At 43.8% G+C, this 24,572-nt stretch overlaps 1 protein-coding gene across 1 annotated transcript in view; it reads left to right on the forward strand.

Moving 5' to 3' along the window:
• LOC146857069 (uncharacterized) overlaps window positions 1–24,572 on the forward strand; it is a 213,315-nt gene that overhangs the window by 157,982 nt on the left and 30,761 nt on the right. The window contains exons 3-4 of the mRNA XM_085647018.1: window positions 11,209–11,302; window positions 11,786–11,926. Of these exons, the coding sequence (XP_085503144.1) occupies window positions 11,209–11,302; window positions 11,786–11,926 (235 nt within the window). The remainder of the gene's footprint in view (window positions 1–11,208; window positions 11,303–11,785; window positions 11,927–24,572) is intronic.

A 24,572-nucleotide genomic window follows, 5' to 3' on the forward strand; every position in this document is an offset into this window, starting at 1 on the left:
CCGGTTTAATGTTACTACTCCAACCTGAGCAAAAGCAGGTAAAGTGCTGGACTTTGGAAGGATCAGATTTTCTACTACCACTCCAAACTGAACAACAGCCCAGAAAAGCCCAGATTTAATTTTCCCTATCATAAATTAATACTATATATATACATATTTATGTATATATTACACAGTGGCAGTTGCCACTGAGTAGTTATAGTTAGGATTGAGTTTCCATAGAAAATGCATTTATTGTGTTGCTAATAACTTTGGCGCTGTTTGATGAATCTCCATGAAACTTACCAAAAAAGTGCTACTTTTTGACTAGTTTGCTCCTGAAACGTTTTGGGGTGATCCATCAAGCAGGAGTCAAGAAAAAAGTAAGGACCCAAAATGCATTTTCCCCTTTCTTTTATACATAGGCCTAAGCCGCTGAATGGATTTACACCAGATTTAGCACACAACTTGATCTTAGTCCAGAAGGAGTGCAGTCTGTGTTTTGGTGTAAATCTCTTCAGTAGATTTTGGACAATTAATGCTCAAAACTTTTTATATCTGCGGTCGCTGAGCCTCCACAGATCCCAACAGATCTCAAGCTGAAATATGATTGGCTGCCACCACCTCGACCAGGAAGTAGGAGTCTTAAAAAAAGGAGGTCCTGTAATGCTGTTCAGAGAATGCAGAAGGCTGCTCACACCAAAACAATGTATGAGTGGTGGGTTTACCAGAGGGAGCAGATGCCATCGCTTACATTGAGCATCAGCTGTTACCTCAGGAAAGGGTTTTGCAATTTTTCTTGATGGAGCACACCCATCATGTTCTGGTACTCCAGCTGTAAGTGGGCTCCAGTCCCAGGCCATTTTTGTTCCCCTCATTACATTACTGTGACGGATACACTATCTTGCACATAAAAACTGTGAAAGATCACGTTCGACACCACAAAGATAATATTTTTCCCTGATTACCCTGTAACGGTGCAGAAACAACTAAGCTCCTTTCTAGTAGTCGGGCTTCCGTGACCTTGAAATTCTGTATTTTCTCCTCTTTTCGGAGCACCTGGCGGCAGGGAGAAAACACACTTTTTCGGTTCCCCTGAGGATGCATGGGATTGGCAAGATACAAAGGGGGTCTCAACTACTGATTGGTCTGTACGGACTGGTGCCACGACCCATGACAGGATCGCTTTGAGGCGGCGTGGCCATTGTCCCTGATCGCAACACTCTTCACAGATTGCGACACTCTTCTCAATTGAAAAATGCACCCAACTTAGAACAAGCCATACGAGAAAAGCGTCAGGTTTTGCAGAGTGCTGCAGCAATATGTGAACACGTCCAGTGATCAGAGCCAACCATGACTTGGTTAAGTCAATCAGTGACGATGGCTCCTCAACTTACAGGCCATGTAGGGCGGGCTCAACAGCCCCGCCTAAAGTCACACCACAAACATCCTGAGGACATAATCTGACACCCAGAATGTCTGATTGCTTATGCCTGACATTCCCACTATGACCACGAGACATGATTTGTCACGTCCTCTCCTGATAATAGGTAATCTGTTTGTCTTTCTTTTTCCGGGAAGAGGGATCATCGTTGCTTTGCCACTGCCTGGCCTGATTCTAGGAAACCTTCCTTTCACATATATTTGACTCAGTCAATAGATTTTGGATGATCTGATACATGTGTTGGTATCTGTGAGTCCAGTCTCAATTGTACAGGGTGCAACCTCATTAGATGCCCAGCTTGCCCCCACCAGTTCCATGATTGGTTATCTCTTGCTGAGTGTAGTTATTCAACTGTTTGGGCGGAAACATGTTGTACCTCTGCTGTATTGGTATTCATGGTCTCATGTTAATGGTTCACATTTTTTCAGTTACAACCCGCGGCTCCTCATGACCTAACTTTCCACTACAGGCCGTGATTATGCACATCTTACACCATTATACCCTCGCTGACAACTGCGCACTGCCCAGAGATTAGACGACATGTCCCACCATGCATGACCCACTTTGACATACTCAAATGAAACGCAAGGGGCATGTCTACTCCAACCTGAAGTGCCACTCCACACATATTGCATTGTTACAGGAGGCTCATCTCATACACTCAGAAATCACTAAACTGTAGAGACGCTGGCATGGGCAGGTCTTTGCCACCAAATATTCTACCTACACCAGGGGAGTGCTAATGTGGGTCATACCTGGGATCCCATTTGTGGCAGATGACATAATGCTACACCCAGAAGGCCAGTACATCATAGTGAAGGGCCAGCTTGACAGCTGCTGCATTCCCCTGAGTTCTGTTTATACCCTGAACTCTGTTCAGATCACCTTTTTGCATGAGCTCTTAAAGATATTATCTCACTGGAGCTATATGCAGTGGCTTATGGGGGGGATTTCAACAGAGTTCTAGACACCACCCTTGATCACTTCTTTCCCCCACTGCACCACAACCCTGCGACCTCCAGTGCACAGATGTTGCAAGATTGGATCCAACATTGACAGCTGGTAGACATATGGTGTTTCCGTAATCCAAATACAAGGTTGTACTCCTTTTTCTCCACTCCACGTCAATTGTATGTCTGCATCAACAGACTGGTGGGCAAAACATATTTACTCCCCTCTTGCACAAGTGTGGAATATTTGTGACTTACACACTCTGATCGCAATCCACAAATTTTGCAACTACATTGGGAAGTCAACCTGCCCCCCCACCTACCTGGTGTTTGCAGCCTGCACTGCTGGAGTACCCCTTTCAGAGCCTCCCTTGGGTCAGAGACTATAGAATACTTCAAAAACAATATTAATACGGCCTCCACCAAATTATTAGAATGGGATTCCTTCATGGTAACAACACAGGGACACTGCCTGGATGTTCCGGGAAACATGAGGCAAATGCTTAACAAGGATATTTCAAGGTTAGAACACACACTTCTGGACCTGGAAACCCAGGTGGCAGATGACCCCCAGTAGCAACAATGAACAAGTGGATGCACTGTGAACATGTGATGTTATTAGAAAGACTGGGTTGCCTTAACTATGCTGCACACTCAGCTCGCACACATTCCTCAGTTGACAGATCACAACAGCTGTTGGCATGACTTATCCATCAGGACCAGCCTCAACAGCCCATAATGGCACTTGGCTCTGCTGGAGGCTTAATCCTCTATACACAACAAGTCATATACGATGCACTGACATAACACCACACGGGTGCATCAGTCAGTTACGGCTGTGAGCCCGGCTGACTAAAACTCCGTCTTTACCATCCTGAGACTGTCCTGCATTCCCATGGACCACCGAACGGAGCTTGATGGCCCGAATACACTGATCTAAATTAAGGATGTAATCAAGGCATTTGCCACTTGCATGTTCCTGGGGCCGTACTCTACAACCAGAGCTCTACAAAGCATACACACTTCAATTAGCCCCACACTTGCTGACAATGCACAAAGTGGCCCTCTCCATCGATAGTCTCTCTGACTCTCAGACAGAGGCAACAGTTATCGCTCTGCCCAAATCAAATAAAGACCCCTTGCTCGTTAGCTCCTACAGACCATTAGCCCTGCATAATACTGATTAGAAGGTCCTATCCAAAATATTTGGGGGCCGACTAGCACCCCTGATCCCGAACTTGATCCACTCAGATAAAAATGGGTTCATCCCCAGGCACTGTACTTCCCTACACCGCTTTTTTCAAGTTGTGACCTACGCCTGTCAAACCTGGCCTCCTGCTGTATGACCGGTCTTAGACCTTGAAAAGATCTTTGACTTCTTGGAATTGCATTACATTTTTAATATGCTACCCAATGTGGCATCGGCTACCACTTTTTACGATTCGAAAAATTATTATACACTAACCCTCTTATTGGGGTCAAGCTAGGACCCCTTATTTTAGGATCCATTACCATACACAGGGGAACAAGGCAGAGCTGCCCACTCTCGCTACTGTTGTTTTCCATGGCAATTGATCCGCTACTACTGGCTATGCAGATCCTTGGCACGCCATGGGGCATCCCATAAGCAATGGGACAAGTGATATCTTTATATGCCGACAAAATGCTGCTCTACCTCAGGGACACACACAACATCCATGCCACTTTGTTTTTTACTCGGACTCATTTTAGGACCATCTCCGGGCTCTAAGGAAACTGGACTAAATCTTGCCTATTCCCCATTTCCCCTGATGTCCCCAATGCACGATTTGTTCTCAATGGTGCACAATTAGACTGGCAGCAACACACATTTAGATACCTGGGGGTGAGGGTATACCATTCCACAGATGATCTGTTTGATGGCAATGTCACTAGTGCAGTGACATCATTGCGTGCCTAGATGGCCTTCTGCCACACGCTGCCGCTGCTGGTCGCAGTGAGGATGGTGTTATCAAAAATGGTGGGTTTGCCCCACCTCCTATATTTCTTTACTAACCTTCCTTTTTATATCCCAACTGCATTTTTTCTAGTGTTTAATTGGAAGATTTGAGAAGTTATCTGGAACAAGTCAAGGTGCAGGGTAGCTCTGCTCGCACACAGATAAGGGAGGTCTAGCTGCACCACATTTCAAGCAGTACTACCTCACTTCTCAATTACAATGGATTGTTAAATGGCTGGCGGGATTGCACCTGTCAGTCATGGCCACATCCTCACCTAGTTGCAACTTGCCCACTATTCTGCATCTGTTCCACCCTTGCACACAGATGTGTACAACAGACTCACTGCTGCTGGGGGTTACGTATTGCTGCTATCGTCAGTGCCACCACAATACTAAACACATGATCCACAATGTGCAGCGGTTGTTGGCTCTGCTTGGTACCCCTAGGAACGATGGGCCCACATCAGCAGCCGAACTGACAACATGGCACGTTGCGGGCCTGCACACTCTAGGGGACCTATACAGGGAAGGCACTGTGGCAACATACGCAATGCTGATGTTGGAGGATGGCCTACCTCCCGGCCAATTTCTACTCTACAACTCACTGATCTCCACACTGGGGAACCACTACAGGGACATGACCACCAAATTGCCCATGCATCTCAGGATCCCATATCTTAACGTGATGGACATGGGTAGGCACCTCATACATTGGTTCGCTGATTCTTTCTGCTCCCACGCTACTCCACTGCTTCTAACTCTACAACAACGCTGGAAAGCAGACTTAACAAGTCCTTGCACTAATAAGGAATGGGCTGCCTTGTTTAAGGGCCCAAGACACGTGCCACATAATGCCTGATTTAAGCGTATTCAGCTTTATATGGTACACAGGGCTTATCTCACACTTGCCAATGTCAATCAGTATTATCACAGAGAGGACGCAGTTTGCCCCCACTGTGCCCAGATAGACGCAGACTTGCTGCACATGCTATGGGCCTCCCCTATTTACCCAACTACTGGCCCAGTATCTTATTAAGTGTATCTGCAATGCATGCACTGGGCGCCCGAACCTGCATAAATGGGAAATATGCCTCTTGGGATTGTATCGCAGACACAGGAAACATTGGGTTACTTACCACTTTCTAGACTTGGGTTTCAAAGTGGCTAAGCGCCTTATTACCTGCAGATGGAAATCCTCTGAACCTCTGCCATTTGTGGCTTGGGAGCCCTCAGTGCTTAATTGGGCACAATCCGAAAGTGTAGCCCTGCACAGAGAAGACACATTTGGACTGAGGAAGAATCCCAATGCCACTTATTGGGATACTGTCTCATCTGAATCAGATGATAGCGATGACTCCTTGCTAGGTGACCCGGAAATGCAGATGAGGGTTACTGGCTGATGCTAATTGCTCTTGTTTACCATGCAGCCCCTCACTCACACACTCTCTATGACTTAGCAGTGGGTAACTAACACGCACCTGTTAGAGATGGTGGGTTTGTGAAGTGGTGTAGGGTCAGCAAGTCATGTGGTCTTCTAAGTTACCACATTAGAATTACCATTGTTCTATTTCTATCAAAATGTATGAATCTGCTCCCATTTTCATCAATGTTCCCCTGGCATTCTGCCTCTATTGGTTTTTATTGCATGGGTTGCCATACAGTTGTCCCATTATACATGTAGAGATGTAACTTTTAGACATATGTCCTTGTTCAGTGTCTACCGTCCTTTATGGGTTTACTGGAGCGCACTTACCACTATAACCTGACTATATATTATTGACACAATGTTTGTCTTTCAGTGTGTGCTATACTAACCGTCATTTGCATTATAATTTTGTCATATAAATGAAAAACGTAAATAAAAAGATTCAAATAAAAAAAAATAGTTAGGTAAAATATTCAGTAACAACATAATTTTTCTAAGCTCTAAAAACCACTGAAATATACCACTTGTATTAATCTCAAGTAACCATAATTAGTGCCCTAAGGTAATGCATTCATGCCCTAAGACCATGCACTGCTAATCAACCCGCATATTACATCACTCATGACATCTTCTATAACATCATTGATAAAATCACTGTAACATTTGCAGATAAATTATTGATGAGAAGCCTGTACATGGGGGTGCTAGTTATAGTTATATTTGGGCATGAGTTATAGTTACTTGAGATAACTATAACTGATGAATTTCAGTGGTTTTCAGAGTTTAAAATGTCATATTGTTATATATATATGACCTACTGACGGTCGCCAGTAGGTAGTTATAGTTAGAACTATGTTTCCATAGGAAGAGCATTTTCTGTTTTGCCAATATCTTTAGTGCTGTTTGACAAATCATCATGAAATTTTCCAAACAAACATGACACTCACTTCCGTTGGTTTCTGGAAAGTTTCAGGGTGATCCATGAAGTGAGGACCAAGGAAAAGGGGAGGTCCTAAAACGCATTTTCCCCATGTTAATTCCTAAAGGGGTTATGAACGTGACTACAGCCCGAACCGCTTAACGGAATTACACCAAATGTGGCTGAAAGGTAGATCTTTGTCCAGGGAAGTGCGTTTTCCTATTTTAGTGGAAACCCGTTCAGTAGTTTTAAAAATACGTATTAACCGAAATCCAAATTTGTATATCTGGGGACACGTATCCTCCAAGGATCTGAGAGTTCTTTTGCTGCAATCTGATTGACTGCTAATACTTCAAACAGGAAGTGCTGGTAGCCATCTTGGGACTCGGCTTCAGCTGAGTCTCACAAAAAAAGTTGCAATTATAGAAAAGGGAGCAGAGTAGGAGTAGCCTGACCCACTCGATGTGATGGTGGGGTGCCAGGGGAACCCCGCTGCCGTTCTAAAACATATATTTTTTCAATTTTACCATGAAATTGTCGGTGGATTTGTAGATTTCCAGTAAAACTGAAAAAAAAACAAGTGTGTCTCCAGCTCTTGTTATTATTTAAGCCCATGGGTGGGCCAGGTCCCGGGGGAATACTTGCTTTATTATATTTAAGGAGGGGGATGTATGTGACCTCCCAAAAATGGGGCTTTTTATGCCTCAGGGACCACCACCTCCGAGCGGCATATGTTTTTTTTACGGGTGGGCCTTGTGGCCCCACTGGGCCACGGGGACCACCACCTTTCTGGGGTTTTAATTCTCAAAAAAGTGCTGAGGGCTGCAGGAACCCTGTGGACCACCACCTTCCTGGGGGTTTAAAATATAAAATTATAGAGGGGGTCCTCGCTGACCCCCCCTGGGGCCTCAGGGACCACCACCTCCCCAGGCTATCTACAAATAAATCGGGGGGGCTCATATACACCCCATGCCCAGGGGACCACAACCTAAATTGATAGAAATGGGGGCCCCATAGACCCCCGGGGACCACTACCACGATTATACTATTTTTAAAGTGAGAGGGGGCCACGCGGCCCGCTCCCAGGCCATATAGAGCCCTGAAGACTGCCACCCCCAAGAGCCGGCTGATGCTATGTCCTGGGATACCATCCCTGGGACATAGCTGTTTGCTGTGATTTGGTGAGAGCTTTGACATCTCCTGCCAAGTTAGAGCAAACTCTGCTTCCAGCAAGTGGGAGCTGATGAAACAAATGCTCTCACACACATGGAGCTGTATGTTTAGCAGTACCCTGTCTGTGAGAGCAATGCCGGCTCTAACAGGAGGCAGGGAGCCAGAAGGAACCACATGGGCTTTGAGGCTCTCCCTCGGTCTCAGGAAAAAGGAAGAGTAGAAGGAGGCAGAATTAAAGTCTGAAACGAGCAGAAGGAGGCAAAATAGGGACCTCATACGAGCTGAAAGAGGCAAAATGAAGGTCAGAAACCAACAGTAGGGCATATTTACAAGCCCCTATCGCCACAACGTCGCTGTTTTCTGACGTTGTGGTAGCGATAGGGGCTTCGCCTTATTCACAAGGCGGTGTAAAAGCCACTTCACATGGCTTAACGCCGCCCTGTGAATAAAGCCCCCTTTCATGCTTTACTTAGCGTGAAAAGGTTTGACAATGGATGTTGCAGTGGGTGTTCCAATGCAACACCCATTGATTTTGACGAGGCCCCATATTTACCAGGGCAGCGTAAATATGGGGCAGCGCCAACATAAAGACCAGGGAAAACCTGGTCTTCAACAGGTGCAATGAGGAGAAATGTTTATCCTCATTTTTGCTGTTTCTATGTATGCTGCGTTGTGCGGCACGCATGGAAACATCAAAAGGCCATTCATTACGTATCCATGTAATTACAGTGCAGCCCTGCGTTTTGGAAGTGGCAGAGTGCGGCATGAAGCCAAGGTGGCTAACGCCGCGCTCCGTCACTTTTTCGTAAATATTCTCCCAGAAAGAGGCAAGATATAGGTCAGAAACAAGCAGAAAGAGGCAAAATAGAGGAATATGTCTCATTTTCACGCATGCCGTCACCCCGCATGCAATTACAGCGTGGTTGTTACAATGATCGCGATGTAACAAAGCAAACCATTACCCCCAAGTCAGAACAACCACTTGCGGAGGGGGGCGCTGGATGTTGGAATAGTATAATTTACTATTCCAACTCCAGTCTGTGCGGACAGTAGGGAAGGTGTAGGATTTTCAATCCTACACCTTCTCCCCCCTCTGCAAGTCATTGTTTCAACTTGCGAGGTAATAGTATGCGTGGTTACCACGCGGTCTTTGTAACAACCGCATTATAATTGCACGCAGCCTGACGGCTTCGTTGTGAGGGCTGTTTACCAAATAGAGATCAGAATCTAGCAGAAAGAGGCGAAATAAAGGTCAGAAACAAGCAGAAAAAAAGCAAAATAGGGATCAGAAATTAGCAGATAGAGTCAAAATAAAGGTCATAAACTAGCAGAAAGAGGCAAAATAGAGATCAGTATCTAGCAGAAAGAGGTGAAATAGAGGTCAGAAACAAGCAGAAAAAAGCAAAATACAGATCAGAAATGAGCAGGAAAAGGCAAAATAAAGGTCAGAAATGAGCAGAAAGAGGGAAAATAAATGTCAGAAACGATCAGAGAGAGACACGATAAGGGTCAGAAACAAGCAGTAAGATGCAAAATAAAGCTTAGAAACGAGGAGAAAAAGGCAAAACAGAGGTCAGAAATGAGCAGAAAGGCATAATAGAGATCAGAAATTAAAAGAAAGATGTAAAATAGAGGTCAAAAACAAGCAAAAACAGGCAAGATAAAGGTCAGAAATTAGCGGAAACAGGCAAAATAAATGTCAGAAACAAGCAGAGAGGCCAAATAGAGGTGAGAAACGAGCAGAAAGAGAAAAAGAATAGGTCAGCAATGAGCAAAAAGAGGCACAATAAAGGTCAAAAGTGAGCAAAAAAGGCAGTAAATGAGCAGAACCCACTCAGGCCCTCATGCTTCCACTCACAGAACAACTCAGACACACTCACAGTCACTTGCAGCCCTATTTAGACACCTGTGCACCGACTCACAGACCAACTCACACTTACACCCACCCAAAGACCCAGTCAGACACTCATGCACCCACTCACAGAATCATTCATACTCTCTCTCACCCACTTATATATCTACTCAGAGACTCATGCACCGACTCACAGACCCTCTCAGAGAATCACAGACTCACTCAGCAACACACACCCACTCAGACATTCATGCACAGTTCACTGATAGAATATCGATGCCCAAAATATCCCCATACACAAATATTGAGACATAAATATCGATGTCAAAAATATCGACTTCCTATATTTATATCGAGAAAAAATATTGATGTGCAAAATATCGTTTTTTTTATATATGTAAAAAATAATGTTAAATATATTAAATACTAAAATTAACTTTCAATTTTTTGGGGGATTTAATATACATTTTGACAAATATAATATATTTAATTCATTTTTTAAAATAAATATATAAAAATTTACAAATAAATATGTATATATATATATACATACACCTATAACATAAAATCTGATATAAAACATTTTATTATCAATTGAAACATTGAAATATTTAATAGTCTTTAAACTTAAATGTTGCACCGCCACCGAAACCGCCAGCCATGCGGTGGCGGTCCTTCTGCCATCGGACCGCGTGTTTCCCCAGGCACATAACAATGGCGGGAGGGGGATCCTAACTGCTACCAAGGCGGACGCAAAGACCGCCCGCCACAGAACTGCCACAGGCAATCGTTTCGATTGCCTGGGGGAGCGCTCTGCATCTATAAAATGGTGGCGGTGCCTAGCAGGTACCGTCCGCCAAATAAGAATGCTGTCTTCAGCCAACCTTTCCATGGTGGGTAACCCGTCATTGAAAGGGTGGCGGAGATTGGTTTTGGCGGCCCGTTGTTGGCCCCCCTTCTGTCTATGGGTTGTGTTTGTCCACAGGGGGGTACCATGGGGTACCCTACATGATTTCACTGCACCAAGTGGCAGGCACCGTGTGGTGCCTGCCACGTAGTGCAGTGAAATGCACAACATGCATTTTGAACATTGCGGCGGGTGCTGCAGTCAGCAGCACCCACTGCAATGTTAAAGTGCAAAAAGCGTCCGCCATGGTGGCGGTCACCTCCTAATTGGGTGCGGGAGATCGCCGCATGTATTGCGGACGGTCCCGGTCACCACCATGATGGCGGACGGACTCCAGTCCGTCCGCCATCATAATCGGCCCCAAAGTTCCTTCCTTTTATCTATATAAAGTAAATGCTTCTTTGTTTGTTAAACATGTGCTCATAGTCTTCACAATCAGGAAAACATCACCAAATTTTTAACGGAAAGCACTGGAGGCCTTTTGGTACTCTGCACAGCATCTTGGCAAAACAGGAAGGGTTGTGAGGTGCGTACAGTAATATGTTTCTTAAATGTATGTATTTTTTTATTTTTTATTTAGAAGTCGCAGATTTATCGCAACATTGAAGTCACGACTCTGCAGGGATTTGGCAGTGCATAAACAGAAATATAGACACTTTAATGGTTTTGTTAAGGTAAGTGGTCTACTAATAAAATATTAAAAGTAGTACAATTATTGTAGAAAAACATTTTAAAGGTTGTTTCAATCATTTTTGTGGAGTCGTGACACCATCACGAACAGTGCTGTCACATATTTCCACATTTTTATAGTAGTAAAACATATATATAGACACTTTAAAAGTTATTTGTAAGGTAAGAGGTTACTTAGAAGCTAGGAAAAGTACTATATTTGCAGTGAAAAAGCACTTTAAAGCTTGTTTAAATACATTTTACGGAGTCAAGACATCACCGCGACGTCACCGCATCAGTGGCGCGAAGCGCATGAGACACAGAAACAAAGTATTTCATAAGTTAAACATCTTTCTATCAGTACTACAGGAAGGTCCCACCCCTTTCCTCCATCTTTTAAGAGTGACTGTAATTTTTCACACTTTCCCATTGCCTCTGATCCTTTTGTATTTCTTTATGTTTTACTTATTTTTTTCTGGTGTTTGAAGATGGCGTCTGCTCCTGAAGACCATGCACATGAACAAGATAACTCAATCCTAGAAGAAGATGAAGTGCGCCTAAAGAACGATTGTATCATGTGGCAATTTTTCTCAATTCGTCCCGGAGAAAAAAAAGTAAATGCGAAGAAGGTAACTTGTAATCTCTGTCAGAAAATACTATCTCGAGGTACTGACAGGAAGTACTCATATGGTACTTCCAGCATGATTAAACATCTGTGCACAATGCACTCCGCCCATCTGACAAGAGCACAAGCCAAGAGAGACAAGAGACAGCAAGATACATCTGCTGGTGGAGCTCAACAACCAGATAAATCATCTGATGAGCAACATATTCAGGACATTCCATCAATCTATGCCTACTTTGATAGACATCATTAATGAACAAAAGTGCTATTTGCACTTATTGTGTGGTTTTTGTTCCTAAGCACAATTTTTAGGTTTTTGTGAGAACAAAAACCACCAAATTCAAAATTTTTATAAAATACTAAAAAACGTTTTTAAATAAAAATGGTTCTTGTTAGAACCACCTGTTCAATTTAAGAAATAAAATGTATATGTTAAGTGTATGTTTGTAAAAGTGTGGTAACGTCTTGTTCTCTGTGTTGGTTTGTGAATTAGTGTATAGATGATTGACTGGATATGTGAGTAAATGTATGGGTGAATAAGAGTGTGTGAGTGGCTGTATGTCTGACTGGGTGGATACGTGAGCCATGTGTGGGTCAGTGAGGGGGTTTGTGAGTAGTTGTATGAGTGAGGGAATGAGTGTATGGGTGTCTTTATAGAAGAGTGAGTAGATCTGTGAGTGGTTATATGGCTCTGTCAGTGTTTGGGTGAGTGAATGTACGTGTGAGTGGGTTTATGTGTGTGAGTGGATGTGTGAGTGTCTGAATGGTTGTTTGACTGGGTGTGTGAGTGACTCCATGAGTGAGTAAGTGGTTGTGTCAGTGAATGTACAGGTGAATGAGTGCATGTTTTAGTATCTATATGAGTATGTTAAGTGGGTGTCTGAGTATCTGTTTGGGTCACTGAGTGGCTGTTTGAGTAAGTGTGTGAGTCATATGAGTCTGTGTGTGAGAATCTGCATGGGTGAGTGAGAGGGTGCACGACTATGTGTATGGGTGAGAGAGTGGATATCTGAGAATATATATGGATGAGCGAGTGAGTGAGTGAGTGTAAACAGTTGTGTGGGTGAGTGAGAGGGTGCATGATTAGCTGTATGGATGAGGGGATGTCTGAGTATCTGCATAGGTGACTGGGTGGGTGGGTGAGGGGTTGTATAAATGAGTGAGTGGATGTGTGAGTAGTTGTATAGGTGAGAGCATCAGTGGATGAGTGGTTGAGTGGGCCTGTCACTGGATGTGCCAGTAGGTGTATGTACGAGTGGGGGTGTCTGAGTGGTTGCATGGGTGAATGAGTGGTTGTTCCAGTGCCTGTATAGGTGAATGAGTACATGTGCTACTATATGAATGAGTGGGTGACTGTATGAGTATGTGTATGGATGACTGAATGGATGTATGAGTGAGTGGCATGGTGTGTGAATGGTTGTATGGGTGAGTTAGTAGGTGGATGAGTGGCTATATGGGTGAGTGAGTGGGTGTGTGAGAAGCTCAATGGGTGAGTGAGTAGCTGTATGAGTGAGTGAGTGGATGTCTGAGTGACAGTATCGGTGAGTGAGTAGGCATCTGACAGACTGTCTGGCTGAGTGAGTGAATGGGTATGTTAGTATTTGTATGAGTGAGTGACAGTGTATGTGAGTGAAAGGGTGCGTGAGTTCCTATAAGATTGAGTGAGAGGTTGTATGAGTGACTGTATAAGTGAGTGAGTGTGTGAGTGCTTGCATGAGTGAGTGATAGGGGGCATGAGTGGCTGTCTGAGTGAGTGAAAGGGTGCATGAATGACTGTATGAGTAAGTGGGTGTGTGAGTATCTGTATGGTATGGGTGAGTATGTGAGTGAATGGCTAGTTACATAGGTGAATGAGTGCTGTGTTTATTATCTGCATGAGTAAGTGGGGGTATCTCAGTATCTGTATAGGTGACTGAGTGGTTGTGTGATTGGTTGTATAATTGAGTGAGAGGGTGCATGAGTGGCTGTCTGAGGGAGCTGTGAGTGGCTGCATGGGTGAGAGAGTAGATTTGTGAGAGGTTGTGAAAAATCCATAAATAAGCAATTTAAATGGCTTCATGACAGTAAAGGAAATACATCAGAGGAAACAGTATGGCTACCAATTACAAGCTACGTGTCATGTTGCATCTGTTGTATAACAAAAGGTTCACTTAATACCAAAACCTCACCAGGGCATAAGCAAAAATGGGCCAATATAACCATCTACAAAATGCTATGACCTTGACGGACAGTCCATCTAAGCAGACCCTTCAAACAGATCAAAGTCAATGGCTGAAGGGGGCCGACATAAAACCCCCTCTCTTTCTTGCTGTTCTTAATATTATATGTATTTAAAGAACTGATGGCATATAGTCTTCCCGGTTAAGGCTGTCTGCAGCCAAACCTAAAACGGATAGCTACAATGATGCTGCCTCGGTCGTAATTCATGAAATGAAGACAAAGGAGGGAAGTTTTGTTTTTGTGAGCCAGCACACCATATGGTCTTATGGAACCCAACACACCTTTCATTACTGAAGATCTAAAGTCAGTAGGACAAAGTAGGAAAAACTAAACTGTTAAACAGATAAAGCATCTTGGTAACCTTTGAACAAATTATTTTCTTAAGGTCAATTAAAACAATTGACAAAAACTGGCAAGGTTTGGAATTGATAGGCTAAGCAAAGAAATTACAAAGTAATTTTATATGCTTTTTAAAATTGCAGCAATTCATCAAGTAATGAACTGTGAAATGAAGACATCCTGCTAATACCAACGGCAAAGGATCGCTTTTGCTGGAAAGGCATTACGTTTTAGTACCAAGCCATATGTTATCAATTTCAATACTACTATGTGAAAGCTCTGCAGAGAAATAGAATCCATACTTTGAACTTAGAGATTTAATGAGGAAATGTAAGAGTTATCAGTCCTGAAAGAAAACTACTTTTGTAGCATTTAAAGTAGTACTACAGTAGTACTACTTGCGTACTATAATATGCAACTCACAAACTTACAAGTGTAAATCTCCATCTCCTATCTTTTCTATGGAGAGTCTCTCTCACATGCAAGTTGACTACCAAGGTGCCGATTCCGATCTGGTTCGGAATGCTCTCTGACCGAGCCGGATCCGGAGTGTTTTTCGACCGAGCCGGACTCCTGCAGTCCGCCTGAGCGAGTACGATGCGGCCGCATGCTGCCGGACTCGGTTCGGTCGGACTCCCATAGAAGTCAATGGGAGCCGGTCGTACAATGCGTACATGGCCTGCCATTGACTGAATGGGTACGTCTCACACAAGGGCACCCCCTACAGTGGGTATGTGTCAGTGCCATCCGCACCATACATGCCTGTGTTGGGGAGACTCTTGGGTCTCCCCTTGTGTCCGATTCGTAAGGCTGCGGGTGACGGGAAGTCCGACGCGGACCCCCAAAGGCAGCCTTCTGGACGTTTTGCGACCCGGAAACTTTGGCTCGATCCGGCTGCCCAACGCGTGCATTGTACTGGCTCGTCGGAAATCGCCTCCATTGCACGGCACGCTTTGCTTATGGACGAGACGTATGGAGCCGTTCGGACCCGGAAACGATTCAGTCGGCGAATTTCGCGTTGCTCGCATCGTACTTGCTCGCTCGTACAGCTGTATGGTTCGGGCAGAGAACATGCGTACGGCTCGTACTTTTTCCGTCCGGATCGCGATCAGAGCCCTTCCAAGCAAGATCGGAAACGGCCCCCAAATAGTAAATGTAGAACAGTGAGAGTAGCTGGTAATGAGGGCATACTTACTACTAATTGGGAGGTGTTCAGAGAATAGTAAGGAGGGGTTTTGGAAGGTTACGGAGGTTCCAGGAGATGTGCACCCACGTATAAAAAATATGCCCAATTTCAATTCACAATCTACACTTCTAAAGGTAATGCAATCAAAATGGACCAAAAACTTTAGTAAATGACCAACCACTGGTACTGCAATACTCTCCCATGGAAAATAATGGGATGTAGTGACCTAAAAGAAAACCCCATGGGAAATAATGCTAAATTAAATTATAGTATTTCAAATTGTTTAAGAATATAAATAAATGTAATTCCATACATCACTTTTAACAATTATTATTAGACAATTTATTTTTTTCGCTAGGTAGGATTATTTTTGTTCAAACTTCAGAAAAATAATTTTAATGTAATATATTCTTAAATAATAATAAATAATATTTGAAATTTAAATTACCTTAATAGTGCTGTAGCATTTTTTTATTTTGTTTATATTTAAAATAAATATATATAATTGACACTAATATTTAACATAATAATTTTTGTACTAGTTTAATAAACTTTTTACTTTTCCCTATACTTTACCAAAGGAGGATCTCCGACTCTGGAGAGTTTTTATTATCATACCACAATATTTAGTTTGTAATTCAATTTAACTTTTTAAACATTTTAATTGACTAGTCTTTTGATACAAATGGGCCATGTTTTAACTGTTTGTTTTTCCGAGGTGTGATGCTTACAGTTCATTAGTTAACTCGTTCAGTGAACAAGGCAGTGGATGAACTGCAGACAGTGCACTTTTTCAGAAACAGTTCTATTCCGTGCCATGCATTCACTATACAGGCCCTAAACTATGTTTTCATGCATTGAACAACCCCGAATTTCACAAGAATTCAGAATATTTTTATTGGAGAAGAGCAAGCTCCCTCTAAGGTATCTACAGCTAGCATAAAGTAAAACACGAAAGGCACATGCGTTTTCTTAGACCTGAATGGCTTACTCTGGTTTGGTGTAGTGGGGTCTGGCTATATGCTTCGTTATATTTCTATAGACTTTGACACCAACAAATAGACAAGTGGCATATTTCGTGTCTTTCCTCAGAGCTCTTCTGGCATCCGCATTAAAGTGTGATGAACAGGGCGTTCGCATGCTCTGAATTACTCTTAGTTTCTTCGCTGTAATTGTGAGGTTACAGAGCTCACAGTTGATGCCAGGAGCAAAACTGCATTATGCAAATTAGGAGCTGCTGATTATGGAAAGAAAAGACAATCTACCTTATTAGTCTTGTCACTGCCTTCATGTGATGTGATGTTGATCACTGAAGGCAGCCATTTGCCTCGAGGTTGCCCGAGTTTCCCTTTTCAAACAACAATTAGCACATAAAAGAAGACACAGAAAATTCCACAATTAGCATTCCTTTAATCATGTTTCTCAAATTCTTTATATTTCAGGGAACGCTCAGATTGAATGAAACCAAAGGATGAGGTTAAAGAGCTGGAACCAGATCACATCAACTTCTGGGGGGTATATATTGCAGCTAAAGTGCCATTTATCACCATATTACATATTGTAAGGATGCGCTATATTTGTCCATTTATTTCTGTGGCATGCAATGCTCTTTTTTTGTAGCAAAACTCGATGGGGCAGATTTATGTTGCACTTGCGCCTCATTTACGCCGCCGTTGCGTCACTTTTGTGACGCAGCAGCGGCGCAAATCCTGCGCCATGGTGCGGGGTATTTACAAATGTGACGCATCTCCCAGATGCGTCACGTTGTAAAGCCCTGCGCCACATGTAGGCGTTCCAGGGCAGGTGGAGGCGTTCCGGCGCAGGAACGCCTCCTAAAAGTGGCTGAGTGAAATCTACAAGATTTCACTCAGTCACTTTTAGGCCCATGCTGCGTCAAAACCCTGCGCCTGCTTGAAGCAGGCGTAAGGATTGACGCAGCATTGTACAGATAGGGCCCCCCAGATCATTGCTGGAGCTGCGTCGCGCTTGCGACGCAACTCCAGCAATGCGCCACTTTTCGGCACAGATGCGTCACGCATCTGTGCCGTTTTTGCCCCATGGTGCGCCGCATTATAAATGCGGCGCATCCATGGTGGCGCAGCTGTGGCGCATTATAACTGGCGCATCCCTGCTGATATGCAGGGATGCGCCAGTCGTCATAAATCTGCCCCGATGTTTTTATTTTAAAATTTATATTTACCACCAAAACACAGTATTACCTGCCGCAAAGGAAAACTGAGCAATATGGTAATATCAGACTCTTCAACACAATTACCTCATTTATGGTATTTCCAAAATGTTTCAAGATTTCTCTACATGAGGCGCATAGCCCACATAACAAACTCTTTCCTAAAGCACAGTGGCATAATGATACTCATGGGGACCCCTCTGCAGAGTACATAGAGGGACCCCCCACGTTCCAGACGCAGTCAGGAGCTCTCAGCTGCCGAAAATGCACAATGTAAGCAGCAGCACTCTGGAGCTTGTGGGCCCCACCCCTGAACCGTGGGAGCTATTGTTATCCCACTGATAAAGCATCTTTTTTTTGGAAGCTTTTGGTACAATTAAATATATTCCCATTTGCTCTCAGTAACATACCCTTGGAGCTAGGCGCATTATATATCTAAAAATGGAAAATAATTTCTAATAAAGTTATCAAAGTGATTGGAAATTACATAACCATTTCTATGAGCAGCGATACACTCTGTCTCTATGCTCTATATGTATTGTTCAGAGCCTCCATAATTTTAAGTTGCCATTGTATAGTTATGTCAGAGTTTCCATAGGAAGGGTGTTTTTCTTGCTTTCCATAGGAAGAGTGTTTTTTCGTTTGCTAATAACTTTGGGCGTGTTTGACATATATTCCAAACAAAGTTCATACATCTCAGCTCCTTTTTTAGAAGTTTCAAGTGTACTGCTGGGAGGAGGGGTGGGAACTGAGAAAAAAGAGGGTCCTAAAATGTGTTTTCTCCATGCAAATTCCCATAGAATTTTAAAAAGTGATACAGTAAAAAACGACTGAACAGAATTACACCAGATTTGACAGAAATCTAAAAAAGTTCTCAGAAAGAGTGCTTTTTGATATATGATATAAATCTTATCTGCCATTTTTGGAAAATTTAGCTTAAAAATATAGTGATAACTGGACAGTTGGTCCTGCTGTACTCTTCTGGTACCGTAAAAAAAAAATTAGGGCATCCTGATTGGCATTGAGAGCTTTTTTTATCCTTTCGGCTGCTTCAGTATCACAGGACCAGTACCGATCCCATGTTGCCAAACAATCTGATTGTCTGGCTGCAACTTCAACAGAAATGTTGCGAATGCCATTATAGGATAGGGGGAGTCTGCCCCTGTGTCATGAAGTTTTAAAAAAAATGGTATATGGAGTCCCAGAGGGCCCAGGGGCCAATAGTATATATTGTATTTCATTAGGTGGGTCCAGTAGAACTCCAGCTGGACCTAGCAAGACCCTGTCTGGTACCGCAGGACACTAGCCGGACCCAGCGCAGCACTCCTATGCAGTCTTGTGGGAGTTCCATGAGGTAAAACAGGACAGCAACTTCAAATGCCGCTTGTGCAGTGGTACTGAAGTAACCTGTTACTGCAAAAACAAATAATTGAAAATGCAAGGTGGGTGCACGTGGGGGCTGTTGCACAACTGTGGGGGTGGAAAGCAACAGAGCATTGGCCGCACACAGGGGGTTGGGTACAGGGACAAATCAAGCAACATAATTGATGACATTACTGATGATATCATACAATCATTGTGACACCATCTTATAGGTGTTGGCCTTGAAAAGATTCAACACGCTGCAGGTGTGAGCAATTTAATTTTCACCTTACTGGGATTATTCACTTAAAAACTTCAGGTGACCTGCAATTTTCAGTCAAGAGGTTGACAAGTATGCATTTGCCACTGTTAGGACGCTTTCTTGCAGGCCCTATGGATTACACTCCTTAGTTCAATAAGATACACTGCACATGTTCTTGAGAAGGACACAGTGGCATACAACCTTACAGCCATGGTTACAACACCAATGGGAAGTAAACCACCTCTAAATCGGAGAGACCTATATTCTACATCATTCAACATCTCCAATGCCTCAAAATCCTCAGAAGTGGCGGCTCCTCAGCTAAGGTGGAGGAGCGTCGCCCCGCTGTTTTTTTCAGCATTATAAGAAAAAAATAAAATGATATTAACTCAATTATTATCATTTTCTTTTTTCCTTTTTGTTGCACGCCAGCTCTGCGAGGCTGGCTGGCTGGGGCTGACAGAGCAGCCGAGGAGTGGTTTGTCCCCACTCCCAAGTACACAATGACTGTTTGGCCAGCCCTCTCGGGTCGCCCAAACTATTCATGTGCACTTTCCCTCGTCTCCACCCAGGCTGCATTACAGCCTGGGTGGAGAACATACTCAGGCCCCCATGCCCTGTCTGAGCTCAGAGCCAAGGCACTCAGACATATCACCATACGGCATTGCAGTGTTGTGATTGGCTCTGGGGAGCCTGGGTGGTTCCAGGCTGCTTCCTGTTCCTGCCGGCAGGAGGAGGAGAGACGGGACCAGGAGGAGCGGTAAGGAGGACGCGGCGAGCAGGTAAATTATTTTTTTTATTTAACCTCCCCCCATCACCCATGCTGCTCCCCCTCCAAATACCCCACCGCCCTTCCACTCCTGATCGGTGCCGGCCACCTCTGTTCCTCAGCAAAGTTCTGGCAACAAATATCCACATTTTACAAACGACTTTGCTCAATAGAATTTGTCTATAGCACTGCATTGCAACTATTAATATAGGCATGTGCCCACATATCCATTCTTAGATTATCTATTGTGAACAGAAGGGCTGTCCTTTCTCAGAGATTGTTGGAACACACTTTCGCTTTAAGCCTCAGCCTCAGCCTACTTTCAAACATAATTCTGCAACCCACATTAGGTCTGCTGATTTTGTTTAACAGGCACCCCAAACTTGTAAACAGTGAACCCCATAACTTTCTAAATACACCATCACGCTTGCCTACAGCGTGTAAGCTATTTCTGTTCAATGGACACACACTTACACTCATTGGCTCTATGCTGTATATGACTATGGTATTATCGGTGATGTTATATATCTATCTATCTATCTATCTATCTATCTATCTATCTATCTATCTATCTATCTATCTATCTATCTATCTATCTATCTATCTATCTATCTATCTATCTATCTATCTATCTATCTATCTATCTATCTATCTATCTATCTATCTATCTATCTATCTATCTATCTATCCACTGAAAAGAACAAAGATTAAAGTGAAGTTGTAAATAGTTGTAATAATTTTGAAAGCAAAAAGAACACTGAAATTCACAAGTTATGTGTAACTGTGCATCTCCGTAGATTTCAGATGAATTATTGATGTAATATGTGCAGTTATAAGCAGTGAATCATAGCAGTGCAGGTTTTACTTATGTCAATTATGAATTAGTTTAAAAACTCGTTTTTTTATTATTATAAGACATATGTATAACTCCACTTTAACATTTGTTTATTTTAGTGAATTTCTAAGGTTTTTTAAACGTACCTTAACATTTTAATACCTTACTTATGTATAACTCCACTTTAACCTTTGATATTTTAGGTGAATTTCAGTTTTAAAAAAATGTAAAGTAATATATAATTAATACACGCCTGTGGCCAACCTCCCACATACAAGGCCAAAGTTGGTGCGCAGTGAGGGGTGGCCTGGCATGTGGCTAGGCCTTGCAGCCAACTCCCCGCAGATAGCTAGCACCATCTCCCTGTGAGTTGCCAACAGACCCTCACCGCACATTCTCCCTCTTTTAAAAATTAAATTGCGCTGTGGGAGAAAAAGGAAAAAAGGGCGGGACACCCTTTTTCAATAAAGGGCCCAGAGGACTGCGCATTCTTTATTTTTTGTTACATTTAAGGAGGGGATGCATGTGTGGGGACACTTCCCAGAAGTCATCTTTGCCGTCTGGGGCCCTTGCCTGTTGGAAGGGGTCCTGAGACCCATCACCCAGACAGCGAGAAACATAGTACGAGGCTGGGGCACTGCTTCACACCCCTCACTTTGCCCTCCTGCTACCCATGACGTGGGGGAGCAGGGCACACACCGCAGATATACTCCATTCCCACATAGACAACAGCAGGGAAAAGGAAGCTGCTGGCTCTTGCCGCCAGCAAGGTATGTGCTGGCGGGTGGGGAACTGGCTCACAGCACGAGAATAGGTTTCTTGCGGTGCATTAGTTAAACAAGCATTGGCATAGCCAATAGGTCTTGCCTTTGGGACCTTATAAGTGTTTAGCCATGCAACAGTTGATGTTGTTGCATGTGTTGCATAACTAAATTCTTATAAGGTCCCAAAAGCGAGACCTATTTGCTATTCCAATGCTTGTTTAACATGGTCGTTCTGTTGGACATAATGCGTTCTTGGTCATATATAAGGTAACAAAAATGCTTCTGGCACTTTTTTATTACAACTTTTCAGCATGCTGCACAGCAGCCACACTTCTCTACAGCACAGCTTAAACACATTGCCTAAACACTTAAAAGGCCCCAAAGGCGAGACCTATTGGCTATGCTAATGCTTGTTACACTTACAACCCTTTTCAATTCACAGCCTCCCATGCACCAAATTCTTCAAATAATTCTTATTTTTAAATGTTTGTCAAGGCACACTTTTTAAAATGCGTCTTTAAAACAAAGGAGTAATTGCATGTAGACACATTTTAAGTGTCTACTGGATACCGAAAAAAAGGGAATTTCGCCTCCAGTTCCCTAGATCGTAAATTCACTCGGAAACTCTATGTAAAGCCCCGGGGAAAACTCTTAAAATGAGAAAGACAATGTTTATAAAAAATACCAGAAGAGAGGAAAGGGCACAATAAAAAACACACGTGCTCATGCACTGCATAGTGAGGGACACTTCGAGGCGCACCCCAGAGCATGGCGAGTAATTACTATGCTGGGACACCGGACGGAAACGGCTTTTAAAAAAGCTCCGCCCTTTCCAGAAAAAAACACAACGACAGTATAAAATGGTATAATACCGAAACAAACTCTAAACTCAAAAAGTGAAATTTCTAATTGTAATGTTAAAACAGATCACAGACCACCTTTTAAATATATATAAAAAAACATCTTGATTCAAAATATAAAGCTTCCAGTGCGTATTTTGAAATGAAAAATGTGCTTCGCTAAAGGGAAAATGCGCATTTTCAAAGCCCTGAATTGTATTTTGAAACAATGCGTATGCATTATCCTATGAAAAAAAGCTCATTTTAAAGAGAAACGGGCATTTTACAGTAGAAAGGTGTGCCTTTGTGCGATGCTTGCAGTGCTGGGATGAAAGGTATTTTTTTCGGGCGATGCTTGCACTGCAAGGATGAAAGGTGTGTTTTCAAAGGCAGAACTTGTCATTTCAAGGCAGAAGTGCCTCCTTTGTAAGGAGAAGTGCGCGTTTCTTCTGCACAATAAAGATCAATAAATAGTTAAAATGCAGATTTAATGTCCATTTCCCTGGTTTGTTTTCCTTAGCAGCGTCCACCCCTAAGACGCACAAAGACACAAGGTGATCCCGTGGATCTGGTCTGGTGGCCTGTTGCCACAGAGATCCTCTGGTCTGGACAGAGAGGAGATCGCAAAAGAGTGCTTAGATGCTCCTTCTGTAGGGCAGGGAGGCTAGGAAAGGGAGGGGAGCTGGTCGCCCCTCCCTATCACCCCCATTTACCTCACAGAGCCTGGGCAGGTTTAAGATTAAACCCAAGGTGCGCGCGGTGATGCTGGTGGGTACGGGGGCAGTGGATCTTAGAGGGGAAAGGGGTAGAGTGGGTGCTTTGGGGTCCACACTGCCCGCTTCCCCCATAAGAGGGCATTTTACGGGTAAAGTTGGTGGGACACACTCTTCCTCAGCTCATAAGATTCCCAAGGAATATAAAAACACACATTATGAAAATAACAACGTTCTATTTCTGCTCACTCAATGTGGTGTTTGAACCCGGTCGTCCTGGGAAGTGTCGCTGAAACGCTTACGGTAAATCACAGCCTTCTGTCCCGGGGAATGAGGGAACCACCGAGGGGGTGCAGAGCCCTGTGGTGAGTTACTGGAGAGCGCCTTGAGTGCTGCGCACAGCTCGGCGGTGCCAATGCCGCCCTGCCAAGGGCTCACCGATCTTTATCCGAGGCTAATCTCAGCATTTCCATAAGGAACCCCGTGTGCCGCATGGCAGGTCCGCCCCCCACATACACAGCACTGGCCGGTGTTTAACCACACTGTGCCCTCACTCCAGCAATGTCATGGACAGGGCACACAATAATATTATTCACACAAATGCACTTACCCGGGGCTCTCTGCTGCGGGTGGAGGGCAAATGCAACAAGCAGCATGCGCTGCCCACCCCTCGCACGCACCGGCTGGCTTTTTGTTTGTCTTGCGCATGCGTCGCTGCCATGTTTAGGTCAGGCAGTGATGCGCAAGACAAAGAAAAGGTCCGAACAGTGCAGACTAAAACTGTCGTTGGTGGCCGCTGCTTCCGGACTACACGGAAGTCAGTTTGGCCACTGAAAAACAAGGTAAGAAACAGTACGCCAACACTAAGCCAATGGCGAGCAGCAGGAAAAACTACCGGCAGCTTGCCAACATAGAGAGATTACTTTAGGTCTCGCTGAGACAGCGCATGCAGCGCATGCGCTGCCAAGGCGAGACCTAAAAAAATGGTCTGGGTGCCCCAGGTGGGACTTGGGAACCCAAAACACAAAAAACTAGCACTGTATCGCAGGAGTAAGCTCTATGCACTGCCATTTACAGAAAAGGTAGGCTGTGAGTGCGGGAACAGTTTTCCCAGACCATAGCTGCAAAGAGTTTTATGCAGTGCTTTCCTCTCTCTAATTGCACTCCATAACA

This window comes from Triturus cristatus, chromosome 3_2, assembly GCF_964204655.1.
Source record: "Triturus cristatus chromosome 3_2, aTriCri1.1, whole genome shotgun sequence".
Taxonomy (NCBI): Eukaryota; Metazoa; Chordata; class Amphibia; order Caudata; family Salamandridae; genus Triturus; species Triturus cristatus.